The sequence below is a fragment of the Scylla paramamosain genome, chromosome 39 (genome assembly GCF_035594125.1).
Source record: "Scylla paramamosain isolate STU-SP2022 chromosome 39, ASM3559412v1, whole genome shotgun sequence".
NCBI classification, from domain to species: domain Eukaryota; kingdom Metazoa; phylum Arthropoda; class Malacostraca; order Decapoda; family Portunidae; genus Scylla; species Scylla paramamosain.
Genome location: NC_087189.1, coordinates 14122382 through 14149881, shown reverse-complemented (window position 1 = coordinate 14149881; position 27500 = coordinate 14122382). Strand labels below are relative to the sequence as shown.

Below are 27500 nucleotides of genomic sequence, written 5' to 3'. Positions count from 1 at the left end.
TCCAGCGATGTGTGTGTGTTTGTGTGTGTGTGTGTGTGTGTAAGGAAGAGAGAGAGAGAGAGAGAGAGAGAGAGAGAGAGTGTAGCAATAGTTGAAGTAGTAGTAGTAGTAGTAGTAGTAGTAGTAGTAGTAGTGTTAGGAATAATAGGATTAGTAGTAGCAGTAGTACTAGTAGTAGTAATAGTAGTAGTAATAGTATTAGTATTAGTAGTAGTAGTAATAGTAGTAGTAGTAGTAGTAGTAGTAATAGTAGTAGTAGTAGTAGTAGTAGTAGTAGTAGTAGTAGTAGTAGTAATAGTACTAGTATAGTGCTAATAATTGTAATGATAATACGAATTATGAATACAAGTAATAATGGAAATTGTTAATAATGATGATGATGATGATAAAAATAATAATAGTAATAATAATAATAATGATAATAATAATAACAATAACAATAATAATAATAATAATAATAACAATAATAACTATCATTATTATTGTTATTATTATAATTATTATTATTATTATATTTACAACAACAACAACAACAAAACACAATGACAACAACGTACGCTTCATTGCCTCCTATTACTAAACCTACAACTGCTTCAGATGTTAGAACACAGAATCCTCCGCTCTCCTCCCTTCCCTTTCCCTGCAGGTGGCGGTGGTGGTGGCGGTGGTCCTACTTGGCTCCCCCCCAGCACTGTGCCAACACTACGCCAGCAGAAGCCCCGCCATCGTCACTGATCCGAAGCTTCGAAAAGTTTATGAATTCCTCTACCCGTATTATCAAAAGTGAGTCATTTGGTGAGCCAGTCCGTCAATTAGATTGTTATTCAGTCTGTTTCCAGTTCGTTAATCACTTAACTAATTAATCAGTCCAGTCATTGAGTAAAGTAACTAAAACAAGTAAACCGAATTTATCAATCAGTTACTACGTCAGTCAGTCATTCAAGCAGTCACTCAATCAGTCACTTATTATAGTCAGTCAGTCAGTCAGCCAGCCAAGCACTCACTCAGTCAACCAGCCTATCACTCATTTAGTCAGTCAAACAGTCACACACACACACACACCCTCAACCATCCTCATACCAACACCACACACACACACACACACACACCTCAACCATCCCCTTACTACTACCACCACCACCACCTTTCTTATCCACAGGCCTCGCTACCGCTATCCCTTCTATGATGGGGAGGGCAACGGAGAGCTGCTATACGGCTACGGCGGCCCCAGGCTCTTCAGGTACACCGTGTTTAAGCCCGTGGAAGGGTACCTGAGGAGACGCTGACGGAGACACTGCCCCGTATTGAGAAATGCTTTGCTCTCTCACCACGACTATTTTCAAAGGCCACAGAGATGATCAGCCGAGTTGCCAAGAGTGTTTCTTCTGTTACGCACACATTCACACACACACACACAAACAAACACACATACACACGTTGATATTAGTAATTATCGTACAGTTGCATCATCATCAGTGTTAGATATATGTATATACAAACAGACAGACAAACATCAACTGTCAAATAAACATAAACGGAAAAGGTCCAGGAAATAAACATTTACTGGATAAAAAAAAAAACAAGAAAGGTCATGATTACTTGTAGTTGTTGTAGTTATTGTTGTAGTTATTGCTGTGTTTCTATCGGTGTTTAAAAGTTATCCTCTTCTGACACACACACACACACACACACACACACACACGCATCATCACTTCGCTTCAAAATATATTGTTAGTAAACTAAAAACAATAACAACAATAGTAATTGTTGTAGTACATTGTTGTGTTAATATTTTGTATTGTTTGTAATAAAGATTATAAATATTTCAACCATTCTTTTTACTCCATTAAGAAAAAAATATTTCCTTTAGTATATTAAGATGATACCGAAGAGGGAAGATGAAAGAGGATGATAAAATGGAAGTAGGAGAGAGAGAGAGAGAGAGAGAGAGAGAGAGAGAGAGAGAGAGAGAGAGAGAGAGAGAGAGAGAGAGAGAGAGAGAGAGGCCAGTTTTCCTTCGTTTCTTTTTCACATATTTCATTTTCCTCCTTCATTTTCCAGCTCCAGTACTCCGCTTCTGTATTATTATTATTATTATTATTAGTAGTAGTAGTAGTAGTAGTAATAGTAGTAGTAGTAGTAGAACTTATTAATGCAAGAGTTAACCATTACTTTCACTCTTTTATCCCTTTTACTGGTAAACTCTCCAACTTTGATTCTATTCATCTTTCTTCTATCTTTATTATGTCCATCTTATTAGTGCAAGAGTTGACCAGCACCATCAGCGCCAGGGAGGTGTGGGTGAGGTGGTGATTTGCCGTTCCTTCCCCCTCCCTCTTTCTCTCTGATTGTTCGGATGAAAACTTTAGGTTGGGGCACCAAGGAAAAAAAAAAAAAAAAAAAAAAAAAAAAAAAAAAAAAAAAAAAATATATATATATATATATATATATATATATATATATATATATATATATATATATATATATATATATATATATATATATATATATATATATATATATATATATATATATTGTGATGTATTCAGACACGCTTTGCGTGTCTGAATACATCACAACATTGATGACGTAACCCGCTCCCTCACAACGGTGTATATTTGCCATGGCAATATACGCAACACTTACCAGCCTCATTCCCTCGATTATGACTCGTATGAAATTGAGAATAACATATCTGAGAAGCATGTATATGCGTTAATAATCATATTGCACCTTATAGATCCATAAAATTGACATGTATTGCTGAAAAGTACCTTGTTTTGATTTACGTAGATGATATCAAGAAATATCATGAAGAGTCATTGCAAATAGATTAATTCTACGTATTGCGGATAATAGCTGTGATAAATAAGGCGGAGGAGAGCAAGATTGGGCAAGGCCGGGAGCAAGGAATTGGAAGAGTCAGTTGAGAGCAAGAATGGCACTGAGTGCACCGAGGTGCACAGCAGTTGAAGCCTTGAGAGGTGACATGAGATGGAGCACCTTTAGAGAAAGACTGACAAAGCCACACTTAGGTACAAGATTAGGCTTGAGAGAATGGATGATGCAAGAATAACAAGGAAGGTGTACCTGTGGAATGAAAGTGGAAGCAAATGGAGGAAGAGATGCATGAGAATGACAGACAGGAATGGATTGCAAGTTGTGTGGGCGATAAGAATGGCTGGGAGGAATCAAAATGAGCGTGAATGGGTGGTAACAAGAGGAGGCAGAGTGGGAGCCGAATGGGATGTGAGAAAATGGAAGAATGAGATAGACAAATAAGTGAAATGTGTGGGACTGAATGAATGGAAGAATGAAATGGAAAGAAAGAAGACCCTGGAATGGTACAAGGAGAAAGAGGCCCCGAGGTATGAAAGGTGGTATGATGGAAGCCTGGGTGGTGATCTCTTCCGAGCAGGGCACAGTGTATGGATATGAATGCAAGTTACAGGTGGTCTGAGTCCGGCAGCAAAGTGTGCCAGATGTGTGACATGGGAGAGGATGAGATGGTGGAACATGTGGTGCTGGAGTGTGTGAAGTATGCCAGAGACAGGAATGAGATGATGCAAGTGATACTGACTGAGTTAGGAGTGGAGAAGACAGGGTGGAGAGTGGAGAAGACAGGAAAGGATTGGATGGTGTTGTTGCTGGGATTGTGTAGAGAGGCGAATGAAAGGATGATTGAAGCGGTGAAAGAGTTTCTGGAGAGAATGTGGCGTGCCAGGTGTATGAACAATTAGGATAGAGGATGCTGTTCGTTTCTCTCTTTTTTTTTTTTTTTTTTTTTCCTTCTACAGGAGTTGCCGATCCAAAGGCCTGGCTCAGGAGTGATCCTGTGCCATCTGTACCATCAAGATCAAGATCAAGGAGAGCAGTGGGCCGCGGGAGGGGGGACAGACGAAAGATGGCAGAGGAGGCGCTAATGTCAGCGGCTTTAGCCAGGTCCCAGTCCTTCCACACCTTCAACACGCCGCAGATAACAGCCAGCAAGTGCGGGAATAACGTAAGGAAGGCTAATGGTGGTTAATGTGTGTGTGTATAAGTGTATGTGTTGTTTGTGTTGCCTCTCATTGGGGGCTCTTGTTTACGTAGTTGTTTTCCATTCATTCCTTCTTCAAGGTCACTGCTGCCCAGGGTGTGGCTCTGTCCAGTCTTGCCCAGGGTTAAGATGTAGGGCATTAGCTAGGCAGCAGTGTTGATAACTACAAATATATAGTTTGGTGTGCAGTAAGCCAAGTGATTCTGTAGTAATACCCGAGTGTCACCGAAAGGGTTGAGGGAAAGGGTATTATTTCGACAAGCGTGCATTTAAGTGGTTGCTTATTTTGCGTTAGGTCCTCAGTCCCACAAACCTATAGGACGTGTTGTAGAGTGATTCTGTAGTAATACTCGAGTGTCATTTAAAGGTTCGAGGGTTTAAATGGTTGTGAGGAAGAGTATTATTTTGACAAGCAGGCCTTTAAATGGTTGCTTATTTTGCGTTGGTTCCTCAATCCTTCAAATGTATAGTCAGGTCTGCAGGAGTAAGCCATGACTGTTATGATACCCCAGTGTCATCTAAAGGTTTAAGGGGAGGGCTATTAGCTGTTGTACTTCCTCAGTCCTTCACTAGCCATTGCATCTTCCAGCTAAAAGATCTTGGATACTTCAAAACCAACGAGGTACAGAGTGCTTGGCTAGTGACACAATGCACCACTGCCACTAAACACACACGAGGATGAAGACTAGTGAAGAGACTTGCTACATTTTGAGGGCCACACACTTAATTTAGCTGAGCATGCAGTACATTTGTATAAAGTAAGGGTTGATTTTTTTTCAAGGTTAATTACAGGTATGTTAGACTTTAGGTTTTTGTGGCGGGAATTGTGGATAAGGTCGTGTTGTGATGGTTAGCCAATTCCTACCTGATAATGATTCTTCTTAGGTAAGGAAAAAATAAATAAAAATAAAGGCTTTTGTGTCAAGTGTGACCAGGTCTAGATCTAACAGTCTTTCACCTCTGCCGTTTCTTAAGGTAAAAACAAGTATGGAAATGCAAAAGAAGTATACAAACTTGCTCCGAAAAACAGCCACGATTAACATGATTACCTAAAAGTGCTTGCATGTTTTGCTTACCCAAGCCTTAAATTAAGCAATCTTCAGTTGAGACTCTGTATATTAATAATTCAGAATGGTTGTGCTGTTCAGTAATAATTATTATTTGCCTATATATTATCTTTCATGTAATGTGTATGAAGAAACAAAGAATTAAGATTATTTGGTAGCAACAAAAGTGGATGTTTACAAGGAAATGCATATAAAAAAGCTTGGATGACCTTAACTTACCAAAGTTCCTGTGCGTCTTGGGAACGAGAAATAACAGGTTCAAGCTTGAAACAGATTTAAATAAGAGAGAGGAAGGAATTGGTTCTCAAATAGAGTGGTAGATGAATGGAATGGACTCAGTAATCAGGTTGGTAGTGCTGAGTCATTTGGGAGCTTTAAAAGAAGATTAGACAGATCTATAGATGGGAATGACAGGTAGAAACAGGCAGGCATGTTTCATACAGGGATTGCCATGTGTGGTCTGATGGCTTCCTGCACCAGCCCTTGTATTCCTATGTTCATATATTCTTGTTATTTCAGCAGCTGGAGTGTCGAGTGTGTGAGGACGGGTTCAGCCTGGGTGGAGACAAGGTGCCACGCCTGCTGTTCTGTGGCCACACCCTCTGCCACGCCTGCCTGCTGCGCCTCCCCACCCACGATAACAACATCCACTGCCCCTTCGACAGACAGCCCACCCCGATAAGTGAGTGTTGGTGCCCCCACACACACCTCTGATTCATACCTTTGTAAGTTAAGTTTTACCTCACTTGTATTTAACCCTTTAACTTCTATTTGGTACATCTTTCCTTAATTACAAATCACTCTGAGACATCTTTACTTGTTCTATAGCCACCTCCAGTCTTTAAACTGAATATAAATTTCAAATTCTGTTCTTTTTTAATCCCTGTCTTTCTTTGAGATGCTTATAAAAATTTCATGCATTACTTCTGGTGCTGTTCATTGCTTTGTATCGTAGTGAAAGATTTAAGTTAGGTCTTTAATTGAAGTTCTGTCTCCCCTATTTAAGTCCAGTGTTTATTTATTTTGTCATGTAAGAGAAAAAGAATGAATAAATGGTCCAGTGTGATGCCAGTCCCTAAAGAAAGGCCAAAAGGACATCATTTATCATTTATTTACTTTAAGAAAATATTGACACATGCCTTCATAAATCCCTGAAGTATAGAAGCTCCTGCTAATACTATAGGTGTCTTGGTTTCATTTGAAGTTGTTTTGCTTGATTAGTAAAGCAAATGTGGGACTTGCTGTGTTCATGAAAGCTCCATCTTAAGCCACACATTGTGCATTCTCACACTAATCCACTGTTGTCACATTCTATTGCAAGAAGTGACAAGGGTTTGGGATACCCTCCTTTGTTACTCCTTCAGTGAAAGAGGCATGATATCTTCTTTTGTCTGCCGTACTATAAGAGAATAGCCCAGTGTTTATCTCATTGTAATCCACTGTTGCTTTCTGTGTTGCAAGAAGTGACTAGTAGGAATAAAGTTAGAGGATTTGGGCATTATTCCTTCAATGAAAGAGGCATGGTGTCTTGTTTTGCCTGCTGTACTATAAGATATTACCTCAGTGTATAGATAGCGTGAACCTTTCTGTGGCTAATACCATCTTTGTCTCCCCAGCCATAAATGATTAGACTATTATATAGTTAGCTCAAGTCTTTGCATGGCTATCACCTTTGCCTGCTGTACTATACAATATTAGCCCAGTGTATAGATAGCTTGAGCCTTTCCTCAACTGACTTCTCTCTCTGCTTGGCCTCCACTAGGTGCCTCGGGAGTGTGGGGCCTCAAGAAGAACTTTGCCCTGCTGGAACTCCTGGAGCGCTTGTCCCTCTCCCGGTCCAATACTGCGCTGCTGCCGGAGGTCCTCATCAAGCAGCGAGAGGTGAGTGCTGGACAGAATGGTGAATGCAGGGTGGGTTCTTAAGTGTAGGACTGTTCTTTGAATGTTTAGTTAGCTAGCGGAATGGCATGATATATAGATGAGGCTGTAGGAGATATGTAGGAGGGGCACTGGCCAAGGATACCAAATTAGAAGATAAAAGGGCCCATTGAGGTGCAAGTCCCCAAACAGAATCAGAAACGATTGTCAAAAATTGGAGGGTAAGTGCCTTGTAACCTCCATCTTCAAAGAGTTTAGTCATAGGAAGGAAATACTGAAGCAGGCAGGGAGTTCCAGTGTTTACCAGGGATACAGATGCTCCCCAATTTATGATTATTTGAATTTTAGTTAGATAGTGAAATTTGAGTTTTAGTTAGATAGCAGAATGGCATGATGTATAAGTGAGTCTGTTGATCTTGGTAAATGTTTGATGTTTAGTTTCTGTTAATTTTGTTATTACACGAGGTGGTTTCCTGTCTGTTGTGTTAGTATGGCTGTTTACCTGGCTGGTCCACTCTTAATGTGAGAGAAGGAGGATGTGTGACTGGTTTGTGTTAGACTGTATCATAAGAACATAAGAAAATAAAGGAAACTGCAGGAAGCCATCAGGCCTACATGTGGCAGTTCCTTTATGAAACATGCCTGCCTATGTCCACCAATCATCCATCTATAAATTTGTCTAATCTTTTAAATCTTCCTAATGATGTACCAACAACCTGATTGTTGAGTCCATTCCATTCATCTACCATGTTGGTGCAATGGCATCCTCTTAGTTATGAAAGTACTGGTAACAAGGAAGATATCAATGAGTGTAATAGTTATAGAAGTATCAGTAATAAGAAGGATAGCAATAAGAGTCTCAATAGTAATAATAAGTTTTCATCTCTCTTGCATTGCTTCCCCCAGCTGGGCATCTCCTGTGATGAGGATGAGGACCACCTGGCTGTCCTGTACTGCACGGTCTGCGCCTCCCACCTGTGTCTGGAGTGCTCGGAACGCACCCACGCCACACGCACCCTTCACAAACACAAGCGCATCCCTCTTTCTGGTGAGTAAAGTTTCTCTGTTATTCTCATTGTTTTCACTCAGAGTAAGCAAAAGTTAAGGTAAACAACAGCCACTTCTACACAAACTTCAATTCCTGACCTAAAACAAGCACTGAAACACAACAAAACTATAGATGCAGCTAAAAATATTGATGGCAAGAACATAAAAGCTAAACAAAATCAGCAAAAACACAAAGAAAACTATAAAGATTGACCCCAAGTACCACAAAAAACACCACAAAAAAAATATCAAAATCAATAAGTATAACACTGAAAACTATAAAAACTGACAACAATTACCAAAGCTAAAAACTATTAATATATAAAAAAAACATAAGATAAAGACACAACCAGTCATGTACTAAGTCTCCCACAGTAAAGGTCCCCACAGCAGCACTCCCCAGCAGGCTCTTTAATTCCTCCTTCCCCGTGTGTGATGCAGAGAAGCCCCGGGAGAAGCCAAGGTGTGTCGATCACTCCTTCCATCCAGTGGAGTTTGTGTGTCTGGAGGAAGAGTGTCAGGCAGCTCCCCTCATGTGCTTCATATGTAAGGACTACAAGCACACTAAGCACAAGGTGAGTCTGTGTGATGATAATTGCCCATTCCCCAGACAGTGTAATTTCTACCCTCCCTAGTATAAAAACTGCAATACAAAAATAATAATAGTAATGATAGTATATGGTTTACTAATGTAGCTGTTATTACACTAAAAATGTACAATAATTTCAGGAGAAGGATTTGAATGAATGAGGAACAATAGATAAACAGTAAAATGAGTTTGTGCTTTCAATAGAGAGGTATGAGGCTTGAATAAGTGAGTATAGATGAACAGGAAAATGAGTGAGTTTGTGTGTATCATTAGGTAAGGTATGAGATTTGAATGAATGAGCTGGAAGAGATGAACAGGAAAACAAGTGGGAAAATAAGAGTATTCATAAAATTTCTGCGTTACAGCACATGTTACTGGAGCAGGAGGCAGAGAGAATCCGAACAACCATCAGTGCAGCGCTTCAACACATCAAGAGGGTGGCACAGGAGCTTACTGACTCGGCACACAAGCTGGGTGAGGCGCACACACACACACGCTCACTCACTCACACACACACACACACACACACACCATGATTGTTTTTATCTCTGCTTTGTCTTGTGTTATTTTGTTGGTAATGGTGTCTGTCTTCTTGGCTTTATTCATTTACCACTCTTCCTGATTACTTCCTTTATTTCTTGTTTAATAATAGTTTCCTTTTTTTTTTTTTTTTTTTTCTTACATTTGTTCAATTTCTTTTAGCATATCAGCCCAAGCTTGACTCAGTCCTGTAAAAATACCATTAGGAAGCGACACTCACACATGCCTTTTGATTAAGAATGTACTGAAATCCATCCTTACTTCAAGGCTGGTAAGGGTAGAACTAACTCTCTTTGGCCACAGTTAGATAAGAATTAGAAAATTATTTGTAACATCTCAAAAAAAAAAAAAGTAACATCAGCAGGAATCTCTTTAAGCTGCGGAACAAGGCGAGTAAATCCAAAACCTAATTTCAAAGCAGGAGTATCATGACACTGCAAAAATTTAATTGACCAACTTTTTTTTTTTTTTACCCCTCCTGCAATAATTTTGGGGGGAGTTGCATTGTAACCTTTTTCCCTTCTTTTTTATTTCTCCCCATTTTTGTGGCCTTGGCCAGACTTCTTATCACACACACAAAAAAATAGAAAGGAAAATTATACAATAGCCATCAACAGTAATATTCATTATCACTCACTCGACATGTACTCTCCCTTCCCCACAATAGAGGGCGTGGCCAGACAGCTGGAGGGGGGACCGGGGGACAACTTACCTTCAGACAGTGACAGCAGCAGGGGCACGGCAGAGGAGGCGAGGGTGCGGGTGAGCCAGTACTTTGCCCAGCTGCGGGAACAACTGAACCGGCAGGAGAGCCAGGCCATGACAGCGCTGGATGCCCACGTGAGGGAGCGACTGTGTTCCATCAGGCAGCAGCAGGAGGACCTCGCCACGCTTCTGTCCCAGGTGTGTGTGTGTGTGTGTGTGTGTGTGTGTTTACGTAGTTGTGACATGCAGGGAAGGAGGGATGCTTTTACTGTCCTGCCTCTGTTTCTCCTATCATCCAACTTGGCCTTGAAGTTATGTTTGTGTGGTTGTGATTGTAATGGGAAGAATTAGTTTAAGGTAATGGAGTGTTAAGCTGAAAACATACATCTTTGAAATTTACTGAGGTGCAGAAGTATTGTATATGTGTGTGTGTGTGTGTGTGTGTGTGATAGTGGTAATGATAATAAGAAACAGTTTATTAAGATACTGCAGTGATAAGCTGAAAACACACATCTTTAGAATTTACTGAGGTGCAGAAGTATTGTATATGTGTGTGTGTGTGTGTGTGTGTGTGTGTGTGTGTGTGTGTGTGTGTGTGTGTGTGATAGTGGTAATGATAATAAGAAACAGTTTATTAAGATACTGCAGTGATAAGCTGAAAACATATATCGTCAGAATTTGCAGTATACTTAATAACAACACCAGTCCTAGTGATGACAACACCTTAAAATCTCCCTAATTCCTTCTGTTTACTTATCGATAACTTACTAATAATTATACCACACCAGTAACAACACCACTACTAGTAATGACCACCTCAATGTCCTTCCAGGTTATTTATTGATGTATTAACAACGACACCACACCAATAGCAACACTGGTTCTAGTAATGATAACGCCTCAGTATCCTCTCAGTTTACTTATTGATAACATATTAGTCCTTTCACTGGGATATACAACACTTCACAACACTAAAAGCAAGGCATGAAATCATTTTAAGCACCTACAAGAAAGAAAAGGATAAAAAAAACAAAAAGAATATTTGGAGGGGCTGTAGAAGCAGAAGAAATGTATCAGAGAGTTGAAGGATTAAGGGAAGATGTGACAAATAGCAGTGAAAGGGTTAATAATGATACCAACCACACCACCAGCAGTACTAGTAATGACACCTCTTCGACAGATGGTGGCGGTGGTGGTGGATGGGGAGAGGGCGGTGCAGCACGACGACGGCCGGCTTATCATGGCATTCAGGGACTTGTCGGCTCGCATGGCTCACGTCACATCGCAGGAGCAACAGTTGGCGCAGCTGCTGGCACTTGCACCTGATCCAGCCATTCCTATCACATTTACCAAGGTGAGCTGCATACTTCCTTATGATAATAATAGTAATGATAATTGGTAGTTTATCGCTGGAGGAGTTATAAGTATTTAGGACAGGAAAAATCACCCCCAATCCTGCCATTCTTATCATGTTTAACAAAGTGGGTATATTCTTTATGGTGATAATGATAGTAATAGTAATGATAATTGGTAGTTTATCGCTGAAAGAGTTATAAGTATTTAGCAGAACAGGAAGAGGTAAATGTGTTTATGATGATAGTTATATGTACTTTTATTTAGTCAGTTTGTATGCATGAATTGAAATTCTTATCCCTCTTCTTTGCCTTTTCATTATTTTTCTTCATACTTTCAAGCTTACTCTTATTACTTTTTGTCTGTTTATCCTCACTCTTCTTTGCACCTCTTCATCATTCTTCCTCATACTATCAACCTTACTCCCATTCCTCCTCTTTCATTCATCTTCGTACTTTCCCTTCTTCTCATCATCTCTCATCAACAGGACAACCGCATTCACATTGGGGCAAGGATTGAGATGCGAGTGGTGACCCTTGGCCTGGATGGGGCGGGGAAGACCTCCATCCTGTTTAAGCTGAAGCAGGATGAGTTTGTCTCCACAATCCCCACCATCGGCTTCAATGTAGAGACCATAGAATACAAGAATTTCAAGGTTAGTAGGGGATATTTTGAAGATGTCCTGTGATATGTATTCTCTTTTTAGTGTTTCTAGGTTCATAGAGTTTTTTTTTTTTTGTGTGTGTGTGTGTTTTTAGGTTTGTATGGGTGGTCTTCCTATTCTCTCTCTGTCTCTCTCCCGGTGATGTTAAATCCTTGATAAACTGTTACGACACTCATGAATGTTTTTTTGATGTAAGAGGGGCACTGGTCTAGGCTAATTCTTGTTATTCCTTCTTGAGCCACTAACTTATTCTCTGTCTTGATCTGCCTGTCCTTCTTGTTACCCCTTCCTGAGCCACTAATCTGTTCTCTCCCTTGCCAGTTCTTGTCTCTCCTACCTGTGACACTAGTCTGTTTTCTGCCATGATCTACCTGTTCATCTTGTCCTTCCTTCCTGAGCCACTAATCTGTTCTCTCCCTTGCCAGTTCTTGTCCCTCCTACCTGTGACACTAGTCTGTTTTCTGCCATGATCTACCTGTTCTTTTTGCCCTTCCTTCCTGAGACACTAATCTGTTCTCTCCCTTGATCTGCCATTTCTTGTCCCTCCTTCCTGTGACACAAATCTGTTCTCTCCCTTGATTTGTCAGTTCTTGTCCCTCCTTCCTGTGACACTAATCTTTTCTCTCCCTTAATCTGCCAATTCTTGTTCCTCCTCCCTGAGCCACTTATCTTGATCTACCAGTTAATTTTTGTCCCTCCTTGCTGAGACCCTAACCTGCACTCTCCCTGGGTCCTCTAGTTCACTGTGTGGGATGTTGGAGGTCAGCTGAAGTTGCGTCCCCTGTGGCGCCACTACTACTTCAACACTCAGGCAGTGATTTTTGTGGTGGACGCAACTGATGTGGAGAGACTTCCCGAGGCACAGACGGAACTCACCAAGCTCATGACAGAGAGGGAGCTGAAGGATGCCTCTCTGCTCATCTTTGCCAATAAGGAGGTGTGTGTGTGTTTATCTAGTGTTGGTTTATGAGAGGAATCTATGCTCTTGCTATCCTGTCTCCATATTTGCTGTTATCCAATCGCTCTTTAAATCCATGTATTGTCCTACTGTGTGTGTGTGTGTGTGTGTGTGTGTGTGTGTGTGTGTGTGTGTGTAATAGTGTTAGAAGGAGAATCAGTTTAAGATAATGCAATGATATGGTTAAATCATATATCTTCCAAATTTAAAGGGAAGAAACAGAATTTAAACAGAAGTGGTGTGTTCTTACCTAATTGTTCTTAATTAATTGCATTTTTTACAGGATTGAGTCAGGCTTGTAATGTCCTGTGTTTTTAAATTAATTTGCTATATTTTTCTTTAAAACTATGAATGCTCCTTGCACACACAGCCTTGCCAGTCAGTGTGTTCCATTGGCTGATTGCTCTCTTACGAAAAAACTGTATTTTCTTATATCTTTCTCTCTCTCTCTTTTTGTATAATTTCTTTGTGTGCCCTCTTGGTGTTGATTTTGTGTTGTGTGTGTGTGTGTGTGTGTGTGTGTGTGTGTGTGTGTGTGTGTGTGTGTGTGTGTGTGTGTGTGCGTGTGTGTGTGTTCATCCATCTTGTTTATTTGTATCTTTAGCGGATTAAGTCAAGCTCATAATGTATATACAAAGATTATCATGGCATTCTTTTGTTGTTGAAATTTGTGTATATTCTTTGTGTGCTATTGTGTGTATATTGAAGGGGGTACTCCTTGTATTCCTGGTCTTGTGTTATTCATTGTCATCATAATTCTGAAATGCCTCATTCATTCTTGCTAGTGTTGCTCTTGTTTGTTTTCCCTTATTTTATCTTCTTCCTTGCTTTTATTTGTATCACTGTTCTCTAGTTATGTATCACTTGGTTCTCTCTTTCCCTTCAAGTCTCGTGAGGTTTCTACATAGCAAGGAGACAGAGGGTTGTTATAATGTTGTGCGAGATATCATTTTCACAAAGTTTCAGGATCTGTATAAAATAATTAAGATGTGTAACTATAACATTGCATTATCTTCTAGGTGCAAACACACAAACACATTATGTTCTTCAGATTGTTGCAGCCACTTTTCAACATTCACAATCAAGGCCATATTCTGGAACACTTGTGCACCACACCTGTACTACATTCAAAAGGCTCTAGTTGAAGTGACACAGGATTTTAAGGGTGTTTTTGTTTCTAGTAACAGTTTAATAAGATTTCTACACTATTTATATGGAAAAATAATCTTGAGAATCGTAAAAATATCCTTGAAAATCCATGCCACTTAAACTGTAGCCTTTTGAAGTGGAGGTACAGTGCAGGAGTGCTTCAGGATATGGTTTGTACTCCAATAGTCATCCAGTATTCTTACCATCACTGACACCTCACATCCTCCCCAGAACTCAGAACCATAAACCCCCCTCCCTTAAAAATCTGTGTTTCTTCAACTAGAGCCTTTTGAAAGTAATGGAGGTACATTGCAGGAGTTTCAGAATAAGGTCCTTACTCCTGCAGTCATCCAGCACTCTTGTCATCACTGACACCACACACCCTCCCCAGAACTCAGAGCACGCCTTGGGAATGCCAGCCCTCACTGATAGCCTGGGTCTCCACAAGCTGTGTCTGGGGCGCTCATGGCACATCCAACCCTGCGACGCCCAGTCTGGCACGGGTCTCCACCAAGGGCTGGACTGGCTGGCTCGGCAACTTGTCCCTTCAGAAGTCCTCAACTCTGCCGGCTGATCATCCAGAGATGCTTCTTTTTGTCCCCCAAGTGTAGTGAAGTAGTGGAGGTATTGAGGTGTGTTGGGTGACTGAGGTGTGGCTGGGAGTGTAGCACCTTACCAGGTCATGTTCCTTGTACAAGAGAAAGGTAGGGAGCATTCTGTGAGTCCCTATTGTGCTGTAGGTGGTGTGGGAAGGGATAAGAGTATCTGCAGTGATAATATTTAACTCCCAGGGAAGAGGATTAAGAGATGTTATGTAGGTGTCTAGTTGTGCTTGAGAGTTTGTATACAGAGGAGTGTCAGGCCATGAAGAGGTTCCCTGGTGAAGCCTTGTCTCTCAGCATGGGAAAGGGAGAGGGAGGGATGCAGGGCTGCCAAGATGGAATTTTGTAACCCTTGAAGCATAGCATAGAAGTGTAGGTAATGCATAAGGATCTGAAATTCTGTTTACAATTAAGGATGAGGGTAGAAAGGAAACTGAAGGTGCCAAGTTGGGGTCTGTGTATGAAGGCAGAGGGAAGACAGTGGTACCAAGTGAAGGTGAGAAGTTTTATTCTCATCTCAGGACAAAGGTAGGTGATTCAGGACTACCTGCTAGCAAGTCTCTGTTTTATCCCCAGTGTAGCACAGGAGTAGGAAGACACTCAATGGTAGCACACCTAGTCAGTCTGATGTTTTATTCTCTTTGTAGAAGTGAAGTAGATGGTCATTCTGTGGTCCAACCTAGTCAGTGTGATGTTTATTTCTAACGTAGGAAAGAAATAGATGATGCAGCAAGTCGGTACTAGTCAGTCTGATGTTTAACTCTCAGTGTAGGACAGAGATTGAAATTGATCCTGTGGTACCTAAGTGCATTTTTATCCCCCTTTCAATGAAGGACGGAAGTTGCTGAGTGAACATTTCCCGCAAGTGTAGGATGGAGACAAAACACCAACTAGGATATCAAGATGTTGAGGTTTTTGTTCCCGGGATAGAGTATCGTCAGGGGTCCAAAGGTAGGTAATTAGAGATTTTTTTCCCTTTCTCAATACAGGATAGGGTTAACATGTTCTTGCCAGCAGAAGCCACAAGCAGCAGGTCCCCAGTCTGTGCCACCACTGGGGCATGCTTGCTACAAGTACTCCCTCATGTGGGATGTGTGAGGAAGTTTGGTTCTCTGCCATAAACTATCCAGTCTCGGTGATAACTTAGAATGTGATGCTGTTTTATAATTAGGAAAAATTTATGATGTCAATTTTACTTTGCACAGGTGAAGTTGAAAGGTGTAAAATGTGCTTAGAGAAATTTATACCATCATATTTTTCTTTGCACACGTGAAGTTAAGAAGTGTTAAATATGCTTAGGAAAATTTGGATGACATCATTTTTACTTTGCACAGATGAAATTGAAAAGTGTAAAATGTGCTACTAATACTATCTTGACTCTGGTGGGTAGTGTAGTTTGGGGCTCAGATATGTACACCCTTGTGATTGACTTGACTTGGGCAGTTAGTATGACTCACTCACTTCATTGGCTCATCTCACTCAGTTATTTCCTAGCTATTGTCTGTATATGAAAGCAATGAAAAGAATGATGCGGTAACACCCAAACACTAATGCATTGCCCATGAAATTATGAAGGTTTATAACACTTGTGGCTTGTTGTTCTGAGGCTCTTGTTTGGGCAGGAGTGAGATGACAGCCCAGTGTTTTTCAGGTCATTACTTGTATCTGTAATGACGGAAAATTATAAGCATCTATATCCATTGTTTCTCAAAGAATAAACCATTTCAGCCCTGCATGGTTTACCAGCATAACCTTCCTTAGTCAATTAGAAAGGGTGTGCATATGTGATGTACTTGTTTATCATGTTATAGGAGGTTTGAAGCAAGTGTACCTCATACCACTTCCCCTTCAGCCAGATCAGCTTCAGGACACCATACCAAAAAAGAGGCAGTAGTCAGGGGTAACTGTAGACAACATATGTAACATATCCTCTCTCATGTACTGTAGAATTACTTGTGTTGGCCTCCTCACACCCCACACCCCCACATGTCCCTCCTGCCAGTGAGGTGTGGTGGTGGTGGTGTGGGTGGGTTGCCAGGGAGGTGAAAGCCAAGTTAACCCTGCACCTCTCCCCGGTTCTCAGGATACTGATATTGTGTGGCCAGAACCTGCAGTGACAGTGATAAGGCCAGAACTCAGACATGCTCTGTTCTCTTGCCACGACTATTTTCCAAGACCACAGAGATGATTTGAGATGAGAGTGTTTCTCCTCTTTATGATGTAGAAATCTTGTTCATCTGGTACTATAATGATAAACACCCTAAAAAATTAGTGTAACTTCAGAGGCTTTTGAAAGTAGTCAAGGTGTGAATAGAAATGTTTTTGAATCTGGTCTGTAATGATGACATTGACCACAATCAGTGTTTCAAATTTGAGCGTAACAATGTGAAATGATCTGCCATGAAAGTATTGCACCTTATTTATTGGAGGTGATGAGTGACAGTGAAGGCAAGCATGCATATCACACTATGAATGTGCTGTCTAATATTTAGTCAGCCAACTCACATAACTCTTACTTAACTTGTATGACCCTCAGAGGCTGCACATCTCACAGGAACCAAGACGCAGTACAAACACCAGAGGGTTCTTGTGGAGACTGCTGAGGGGAGGCTTGCCTACACGCGCACACACACACACATTTACTGTTGAGAAAACTGTAACCTGGTATAAGCCTGAGTGGTGGAGATACAAAGCTGTGTGTGTGTGTGTCTGAGTTCTTTTCACCCAAGCATTAACACTTTTCTATGCCGTCAAAATAGTTCACCAGTTTCCAGTTTTTTTCATGCATTTCTTATACCAGGTTAGAGTTTTCCCATTGGTACACATACTGTACACACACACAACTTTAGCAGCATAAGTGCTGTAGTATTTTCTTGAATATTTCAAGTATAATTTTCATTCATACCATTATAGATACATTAAGTTTGTTGGTGTGTCACAGACAGGAAGGTTCTGTTTCAAAGGACCTGCCTGTCCAGGAACACCTGAGTGACAGGCATGTTCCTGCCAACATGCCACCACCCTGGGCAGGCTGAGGCGCCAGCTGGACAGTGGTGGAGTGGGTGGCTGGCAGGACACTGTCGCCTGGCATGGAGTGACAGGTGTGTTTCTGCCGACATGCCACCATCCAGGGCAGGCTGAGACACCGGCTGGGTGGTGGTGGACTGGGTGGCTGGTGGGACACTGTTGCCTGTGTGGTGTCAACTAGAGGAGTGTGATGGAGACAGATTCTGTCCACCTTGTCTTGTACTTGTTCCTGATACACTGTTGCAATAACTAACATATTCAGTGTTAGAAAAGTAGGAGTTTTATATATAATATGTATATGTACTGTTTTGAAACTTGCCACCTTTTGTGTAATACAAGCAGTGAGTCCTTGACTGACATCGTTGTCTTCATAGTGTTTCCAGCAGACTCTGAGTGGCGACTGGCAATGTGTGCTGGCCTGGCCCAGGCATGGCACAGTGTGACTCAGGGACTCACTGCACAGGAAAGCTACAAATGCCTGTATTTTTGCTGCAGTGAGTAACCATTTTTAATCAGCTGTCTTGTAATGAGTAGGACTGACAGTTCTCCAGTGGATGCTCACGGCACCACACTTTTTATCCAAGTTTTTGTGCTCAGCTGTTTAGTGTCACAGATGCAAGTATTTATCAAAACTCAACTCTTTCTCACCATATCTGAGTTGTTGTTGCATTTACTCCAGAGATGTTGCCCAAGTTTACATATATTGACATTTAATAAACCATCAATTTGATACCTAGCTTGTAATTCAATGTCAGTAACACAACCTTGAGGAAAATGTGATTGCTAAGTGCGAGACATTTTGGGGAGAAAATAATGTAGTTTCCATAAAGTTTATTTGAAGGTGATGCTTTATGAATGAGTCAGGTGAGAGTGAAAGTGATGAGAGTGAGAGTGATAGAGTACTAAAGGTTATAGTGAAGTGAGTAATGAATGAGAGTTGACTGACAAGAGTATTGAGGATTACAATGAAGTGGTCAGTGTGTCAAGGGACAAAAAGTAAAGAAATTAAATTAAACAGAAGGAAAATAGAAGATAACATCATTCAGGAGTGATCACATAGCATTATTTAGTCAGATTATCCCAAAGGAACAATAATATCTAAGTAAATATTTGTTTTTTGGATTCTTAAATAAAACCTTGCATATTTTGAGATTAGTGAGAACTTGGGAACTACAATATTAATTCAGATATATATATATATATATATATATATATATATATATATATATATATATATATATATATATATATATATATATATATATATATATATATATATATATATATTATATACTCGTATATATAATTTCTCAATTTCTGGATTATAGTTGACTAATGAGTGAGAATTGATTAATAGAGTACTGAAGATTACAATGAAGTGACAAATGAATGAGTTACAAATACAATATATGTACATGTGATAAGACAGTGTTATGATGTACTGCTGACCTGTTGACCTTCACCAAATACAGACTCATTGGTTACAAGATCTACAATTGCACAAATACACCAAATATTCCAACATAACATGAAAAATACAGTGGATTAAAAATTACACATATCACTGTTACCAGATCCTAATTTAGGATTATACTCATTCATTTTTCTAATGATATTGAACATGCTGGAACATAATAAGCAATGATGATGCTGAACATAAGAACATAAGAAAGTATGGGTTGGTGCAGGAAGTCGTCAGGCCTACACATGGCTGTCCCTGTATGAAACGTGCCTGCATATTGCTGCCTATCATCCCCATCCATAAATTTGTTTAATCTTTTTATATTCCCTAATGATTCAGCACAAACAACTTGATTACTGAGTCCATTCCATTAATCTCCTACTCAATTTGAGAACCATTTCTTTTCCATCCCTCAAATCTAACTTTTTTCAAGCATGAACCCATTATTTTTTTTATTTTTTGTTGTATTCTGATTACTAACCCTGAGAAGAGCAAATATATATATATATATATATATATATATATATATATATATATATATATATATATATATATGATTTAAAATAAGTAGAATGAGGGTGGAAAACAGAATGAACAGGAATGAGACTGAAGAAAACAGTAAATAAGAATAACACAACAAAACAACAAAATAAAAAAAAGAACCCACAACAATAAATAAAAAATAACAAAAAAATAACAATGAAACCAAGAAGAAGCAGAATCAATAAGAATAGCAATTAAAATAAAAGAAAAATGAATAAAGATATAGAGAAAGGCTAAAATAAAGTTGTGAGAGAGAGAGAGAGAGAGAGAGAGAGAGAGAGACCTGAACCATTCTTCACCTCACATTCTCAGACTGAACACCTACGTGAGAGAGAGAGAGAGAGAGAGAGAGAGAGAGAGAGAGAGAGAGAGAGAGAGAGAGAGAGGACAATTTGATAGAAGGGAGAGGGAGGGAGAGTGGTGCAAGAAGGGAGAATAATTGGGGATCTCTTTGTCGTCATCTTCCCATCAAGAGGAGGGTGGACAGGTCAAATGGGTTTACGCAAGGAGGGAGCGACTTAAGCAAAGAAGTGATGTGCTGATAAACTCCCCTTGAAGTAACTTGTCAGGAATGTGGACTAGTGTAACATTCTTCTGCGGTGCTCATTGTACTGTACAGGACTGAAGGCACAAGATATGAGTGGTATATTTAGGCAGTTTTGAATGTATTATGCCTTTGTTTTGAATTGAATGTTAGGGGTTATTGAAGATACAAGGCATGAGTGGTGTATTTAGGTAGTTTTTAATGCATTATGGATTTGTTTTGAATTGATTATTAGGATCTATTAAAGGTACAAGACACCAGTAATGTATTTAGATGTTTTCAATTATGGCTTATAATATAGACTAGTATAACCTTCATTTTCATTCGTACTGTGAGGGACATTGAATCAACAACATGTCAGTGATATATTTAAATGGTCTTTGAATGTATTATAGGTTATGTTGGGTGGAATATTAGGACTTATTGACTGGTTAATATGTTGTTAGTGCCGAGTCATTAGGGAACTTTAACCCTCGCATTTTTACACCAATTTTCTTCATCAATGCCTATAAGTTTTTAGTATGTGTGCTAGGGTCTCATATATACTTTTGTAGCTTAAAAAGACTAAACTATCTTCTGATTTTCCTCTCTTCTCTCCTGTGTCCCCATGCAAACAGTTTTCATGCCAGCAAAAGGGTTAAAACGAGATGTGTGTATGGATGGGGATGATAAGTGGAAATACAGACATGTTTCATAATGTTTCATACAGAGGTTGCCACATGTAGGTTTGATGGCTTCTTGCAGCTTCCCTTATTTTCTTTATTTTTCTTAGAGTTGTGACCTTAAAATCTCTGTTCTCTTAGTGTGTGTGTATCCCATAACTTGTTTTCACCTTTCCCTCTTCATTTATTCCATGTCTCTTTTCTATTTCTTGCTTATTCTTCATTTAAGGTATTCTTTCTTATTATCTTTTTATTATCATCATTTATTACCACTTTCAATATGACAGTTCTCTTTTTCTTTTTCTCCTTCTCTTTTTTCATCTTCTTTATTCTCTTTTTCTGTTCTTCCCTTTTCCATCTTATTCTCTTGTTTTATTTCTCCTTCTCTTTTCCATCTTCCTTATTCTCTTTTTCTGTTTCTACTTCTCTTTTTCATCTTTCTTATTCTCTTTTTCTGTTTCTCCTCCTCTTTTCCATCTTTATTCTCTTTTTCTGTTTCTCCTTCTCTTTTCCATCTTCCTTATTCTCTTCTTCTGTTTCTCCTCTTTTCCATCTTCCTTATTCTCTTCTGTTTCTCCTTCTCTTTTCCATCTTCCTTATTCTCTTCTTCTGTTCCTCCTCCTCTTTTCCATCTTCCTTATTCTCTTCTGTTTCTCCTTCTCTTTTTCATCTTCCTTATTCTTTTCTTCTGTTCCTCCTCCTCTTTTCCATCTTCCTTATTCTCTTCTTCTGTTGAACCAATCCATCTTATTCATTTCCTTTATTGTCACCAGCTATATTTCTTCTGATCCATTTCTCTTCTCTTTATTATTCACATCTTCTACTAAACCTCTCCTTTTCATCTTCACCACTCTGATACATTTTTTTCTCAATTTTCTCTTAACAGAATAAAAGAGACTCCTTCTCACTTATTCTGAATATTTTTAGCACTACCAGATCCTCTTCTGTCTGTTTCTATAAGGTGTCTTCTCAGTCTGACTAAATCTGCTTATCTTCTTGTCTTGCATTTCTTTGTGTGTGTGTGTGTGTGTGTGTGTGTGTGTGTGTGTGTGTGTGTGTGTGTGTGTGTGTGTGTGTTCTTACCAAATTGTTCTTTACAGGATTGAGTCAGGTTTGTAATGCCCTGTCTTTTAAAATTAATGTCAGAAAAAAGTATATTTCTTCATTCTGTTTTCTTTCCTTCATTCTTCATTTTCTTCTTCATTCTTTCTTTATTCTGTTTTTGTACAATTTTTTACTGTGTGTGTGTGTGTGTGTGTGTTGTGAAGGGCCAGAAACAGTCTATAGATTTACAGGATACATTCTTTCTTAATTTACTTTCATTCTTCACTTTCTCCTTCTTCAGTCTGTTTTTGTACAATTTCTTACTCTGTGTGTGTGTGTGTGTGTGTGTGTGTGTGTGTGTGAAGGGCCATAAATAGTCTACAGCACACCACAGGACAAGTAAACTGGTGATATCTGAGGGAAAATAGTATGCCAGAGACAGACAGATGATCCAGCAGGCCAGTTAGATTCCCCAGTTCGAACCCTGCAGCTTTCTCCTCTTTATGTGGTTGGCTATTCTTATCAGACTTGAGGGTTGGCGTCCTCTCTCCTTCACCACACTGACACTCTAAGCCTGCCTCTCTTTGTGTCCCACCAGAGGAATTTTACTATATTACAGATCCTGTTGTCCCCTCCTGTGGTACAACTTGTGAGGAGATTGGAAAGTAGAGCTCATGTGGAGAGTGTTAGTTCATTATTAGTCACTACACACATGTAAATTTCAAGCTACATTGATTTTTAAGGTGAAACTAATTCTTAAAATCAGTGTTCTTAATTTACAAAGGGAAAAATAGTTATCAATGACAAATTTGGTGAAGTAGGTAATACTGGTACAACAACACATATGTAAATTTGAAACCACATTAATTATCATATTTATTCACCCAATATAAACATCATATAAACAAACCTATTGAAGTTAATATATTTTAATACTTTTATTTTCATATTCTCATCCCTTCTTACCAAATTATTACATCCTTTTCTTCATTGCTCATATTACACATCTAACCTTCACCTCAACTGTTGTGATTCAAACCCATTTAGTCCAATCGGTTTTGAAGTTCTAATACTGCTTTTCTTTCCTAGTCATTCTTAGACCTTACTATAAAACTTACTATGAAATATGCCCCTTTTTCTCCAAGGCTCATATTACTCCCTTAACCTTCAAACCCCAGCAGTTCTATCAGGTCCCTTAATGGCAGATCCTGGAGTGTGGTTTGGTGGAGTCCTTGGTGCTGCGCTGTCATCTTTCCTGGTGGTCTGGGAATGCCTTGTGTGTTTGTATGTATGGTGTTGCTTGGGTCTACTTGAGTCTGCTGCTGCTGCTGCTGCTGCTGCTGCTGCTGCTGCTGCTGCTGCTGCTGCTGCTGCTGCTGCTGCTGCTACTACTACTACTACTACTACTACTACTACTACTACTACTACTACTACTACTACTACTACTACTACTACTACTACTACTACTACTACTGTTACTGCTGCTGCTACTACTACTACTACTACTACTACTATGGCAACTACTACTACTACTACTACTACTACTATTTGTTACCTACTTCAACCACTACAGCAACTACTACTACTACTACTACTACTACTACTACTACTACTACTACTACTACTACTACTACTACCATCACACAACCATTATTACAACAAGAACTATTACCACTGCTATTATGACTATCACCACCACCACCACACTACAACAACTATTACTACTACTACTACTACTACTACTACTACTATGGTGCTTTTACTTCTATTACTACTATTTGTGCAATTCTGAGTGAGTGAGTGTGTTCTTACCTCATTGTGTTCTCGCAGTTCTGAGAGAGGCTCATTGTGTCCCATCTAATGCTGCTATGTCATACTTCTTTCTGGCACAATGCTGAAATTTGCCACTGATTTCTTTAAGGTTCCTCATATATACATCATGTGCTGGTTTGTCTTCTTGGTGGTAACTCAGTGTGTGTGTGTGTGTGTGTGTGTGTGGTTGGTTTGGGAGATGCTATTAAGTTTTACACACAAAAAAAATAAAAAATTGGTAATTATTCTATAGCTTCAAAAGTGCTAGATTGAAGACACCATCTAACCAGTTATGAAACACACTGATAAGAACCCAAGAAAATAAGGGTTGGTGCAGGAAACCATCAGGCCTAGACATGGTAGTCTCTGTATGAAACGCATCTACTTATTTCCACCTAACATCCCCATCCATAAATTTGTCTAATCTTTTAAAACCCTCTAATGACTCATCACTAATGCCCTGATTACTGAGTCCATTCCATTCATTTGCTATTATTTGAGAGCTTCAGTATAAACATCAGAACATAAGGGGAAGTTTCCTACACATGTATAACACAACAATACAACTATACATATATCTATCATATATATATCATCCCTGTCCATAGATTTCTTTCCTAAGCCTAACCTAACAGCTTCCTGTTGAATGCTCTAGCAACAATTACTGAGTTTATTCCAGTAATTTTTTTAGAACTACATTCTTTCTACATCCCTTTTATTTTTTCTAATTATTGAGCTTGAATCTGCTAATTACTTTTTGTCCTATTCTGATTATTAACTCTTTCACTGAGGCAAAACATAATTAACAGCAGCAGAGGTAATGTCTGAAGTCTTTATAAGCATCTACAAGAAAGTTAGCAATGAAAAAGAATACATTTTGCAATTTCTTCCCAGTTTAAAGACTGGGTGTGGCTATGGAACAAGTAAAGGTGTCTCAGAGTGATTGGTAATTAAGGAAAGGTGTACCAAGTGGCAGTTTAAGGGTTAACTCCATTGAAAACTTACTATTATCTTCACCATTTAACTTAATCAGGACAGGACCCATTATTTTGTATCCCATTGTGATTATTAAGGGTCGTATGGGTTGGCCTTGTGTTCATGTCTCACTTGTACTAGATGGGGTCACCTGCCTCTATCACCTGTAATTACTTACCTTCCGTCTTTAAGTGGAAATTAAGATAGATAATGATTTTTGTATTTATTTTATTATTCATTGATTCTATTGTGCGTGTTTGTGTGTGTGAAGAAAGCTATTTACTTAAAAGTCTTGTTAACTGTAAGAGAAAGAGAGAGAGAGAGAGAGAGAGGAGTGGAGGGGAGGATTGCGGCTATCTCGGATCCTGTTTAACTCTCCTAAAGCAACAGATTAGTGCTAAGTAACCAGTAAACTCCATTCACCTCTCTTGATGGAAACCTCAATGAAGCTGGACGCAAAAAAAAAAAAAAAAGTAAACCAGAACTACTTTTTATTTTCACTCCAAGCTGGAAAGTAAAAAGTAGGTTAAGTTAAATCAACCTCTCTCTCTCTCTCTCTCTCTCTCTCTCTCTCTCTCTCTCTCTCTCCATGAGGAAAATAGAAAAAAAAGCATTACCGTGTTCGAGAGAGAGAGAGAGAGAGAGAGAGAGAGAGAGAGAGAGAGAGAGAGAGATTTAAATGACCCCTATACAATCATCACTAAACCAACACACAAACAAACACGTGGCATGGACGTAAGAAATAAAGATAAGAGCAACACACAAGGGGGAAGCTTCGCCTTACAACACAAACACCACTCACTGATCTCTTCATGTATTTATTTCCCTACACTTGTAGTTAATTAGGTTTTATAAGCGTAATTTTTCTCCTGTCTTATGTTGTTTGTTCGTTCGTCACCCCTTTATGTAACTTAGTGAATATATTTACATGAAAAGGCTTAAAATAATTGCCATGTGAGGAAATTACATATAGTGTTATGGAAAGGCATGAATATTTCTGAGAGAGAGAGAGAGAGAGAGAGAGAGAGAGAGAGAGAGAGAGAGAGAGAGTTTGCAAGTATTCCAAATTAAACAAATAAAAGTGAACAAAAAAAAAAGACACAAATAGATTTCATACCAAAGACATAAGTTGTGAAATTAAGGAACAAAATTCAATATAAGGTCTTTATACAGTCACATTTACACAAGAAAGACATCCACATGACCTTGTAAGTAAAATGAGAGAAATTAAGTTGTGTATTTGCGAACGCGTTACAAAGGGTGCGGCCGGGAGTGTTTCCTGTGTTAATTTCCGTCATAATCCTGTTTGTCACAGTTGAACAGATGCAGGAAGGAACACACCAGACACGGGAGGTCCAGGGGCAGCTGTCGAGGTGGTGAGTACCTTATTTCCTTCCTTCTTTCGTTTCTTTTGGTCATTTCTAAAGTGAGGGATTGGCGCCACGTAAGAGACTCCACTTGTTTCTGTCCCTGCATCTTCCAGTCCCACCTTCTCCTTTGGCGCCACTTAAGAGTCTCCTCCAGTTGTATTTGTCCCTTGCATCTTCCTCCGTGAAAACTTGCATTTTCTATCTTATCACTTCCGTAATGCATTTCACTTCTGTCTTTCTCACTTTCTTCATTTCGTTGATGTTTTCTGAGTGATAAGAGACCACCGCAACATTCTTATCTCTGTGACTTCCAACTTCCTCTCTTCCTCTTTGGCTTTTTAGTGGTGAGTACCGGAAAGCCTCTCTGGACTCGCCACACTGGAGGAAATGCCACGGAAAGATGTATGTATGTATGTATGTATGTAGTTCTTTGACGCAAGAATGTTTGGGGCGATTGATTTTCCAAGACGTGTTAAATTATTTTCTAGTTAATTTTGTTTCTTTCGTTTTTTTATTTTTTTTATGTAGTATATTGTAATATTTTTGTGTAATGATTTGTTTATTTATTTATTTATTTCGGAAAGCGGTAGAAACGTATGTATTGTGTAAGTAAATATTATGATGCCCAAAATATCTGCTTCTGAAAAATGAATAAAAAGAAAGTTGAAAAATGTGTTACAACTTTTCTTCCTTTTTTTCTAGCTATTTTCCTGTTTCTTTCGTGTGGCTTTCTTCCTTTCTCTTTCTTTTCCTTTATTTTTTACTTTATTTTATTTTACTTTATTATTTTCGGAGAATGGAGGGATGTATAATTGGAGTTAGAAGGAATTAAGGATTAAAAAAACCTATCAAACCATCCCGAGTCTGTTTACGAATCCAGACAAGCCCTTGTTCTAGAAGGAAAAATGGCGGGTAAGGAGGAGGAGGAGGATTAAGCCATATACCTCACCATGCTGGCTGGCTTGGCTTAGGGCGTCTTTGGCTGTGACGAGGCTTGACTGACTTCTGTCCTGTGCTTTGTTGTTTTGCGCTGGGTGAAGAGAGGCTATGGTGTGAAGGGAGAACAAAAAAGAAACGTATGTAATTTACTACTATGATATTGTTATTTTACAGTTATTATCATTGTTATTGTTGTTGTTGTCGTCGTCGTCGTCTTCGTCGTCGATGTTGTTGTTGTTGTTGTACTTCATAGTGTTTCGAAATTTACTCATATTTCACTTTCAAATCTCCTCCTCCTCCTCCTCCTCTTTCTTCTTCCCAAGTCCCAACCCATCCAGAAGTAAACAGTGGGGGGCTTAACTTGACCTGACCTGAGTTGCCGAAGTCTACGCACAAGAGGGTCAGAAAGGTCATAAACTGGTCACTTTAGACGATGGGGGAACGACCTCACTGGAGCGCTGGGGAAGAGGAGGAGGAGGAGGACGAGGAGGGGAAAGAGGAATGCAGGAGTCTGGGATGGAGGGAGAGGTG

At 39.4% G+C, this 27500-nt stretch overlaps 3 protein-coding genes across 15 annotated transcripts in view; all 3 read left to right on the top strand.

Moving 5' to 3' along the window:
* The window catches only part of LOC135092260 (uncharacterized), a 3664-nt gene extending 1847 nt beyond the window's left edge, over positions 1-1817 (top strand). The window contains exons 2-3 of the mRNA XM_063990685.1: positions 647-783; positions 1160-1817. Coding sequence (XP_063846755.1) covers positions 647-783; positions 1160-1286 — 264 coding nt within the window. The 3' untranslated portion in view covers positions 1287-1817. The remainder of the gene's footprint in view (positions 1-646; positions 784-1159) is intronic.
* Positions 1818-3845: 2028 nt separating this feature from the next.
* LOC135092258 (E3 ubiquitin-protein ligase TRIM23-like) lies at positions 3846-18348 on the top strand. Of its 13 annotated transcripts, none has more exons than XR_010262807.1 (13): positions 3846-4003; positions 5626-5788; positions 6869-6987; positions 7891-8032; positions 8407-8606; positions 8986-9094; positions 9828-10063; positions 11046-11219; positions 11706-11873; positions 12622-12819; positions 14381-14613; positions 15425-15542; positions 17533-18348. XR_010262807.1 is itself a non-coding variant. In XM_063990676.1 (11 exons), exons 1-11 carry the CDS (start codon positions 3905-3907, stop codon positions 14561-14563), a joined length of 1725 nt encoding a protein of 574 aa, XP_063846746.1. In that variant the 5' UTR covers positions 3846-3904; the 3' UTR covers positions 14564-18348. The 13 variants fall into 13 exon arrangements, 4 of the variants coding, with proteins under 4 accessions (XP_063846746.1, XP_063846743.1, XP_063846745.1 ...); XR_010262804.1 differs by having other exon boundaries at positions 17128-18348; XR_010262806.1 differs by having other exon boundaries at positions 14381-14621.
* A 7664-nt stretch (positions 18349-26012) lies between these two features.
* Positions 26013-27500, top strand: part of LOC135092256 (innexin inx2-like) — a 74466-nt gene continuing 72978 nt past the window's right edge. Inside the window, exon 1 of the mRNA XM_063990657.1 lies at positions 26013-26036. The gene's annotated coding sequence lies outside the window, so the exon portion shown is untranslated. The remainder of the gene's footprint in view (positions 26037-27500) is intronic.

Coding starts and splice junctions, on each gene's coding strand:
- LOC135092258 (XM_063990673.1), top strand. CDS start 3,905: ATGGCAGAGGAGGCGCTAATGTCAGCGGCTTTAGCCAGGTCCCAGTCC. Junction 9,095..9,827: donor TGACTCGGCACACAAGCTGG/GTGAGGCGCACA, acceptor TCCCCACAATAG/AGGGCGTGGCCAGACAGCTG. Junction 11,220..11,705: donor TTCCTATCACATTTACCAAG/GTGAGCTGCATA, acceptor TCTCATCAACAG/GACAACCGCATTCACATTGG.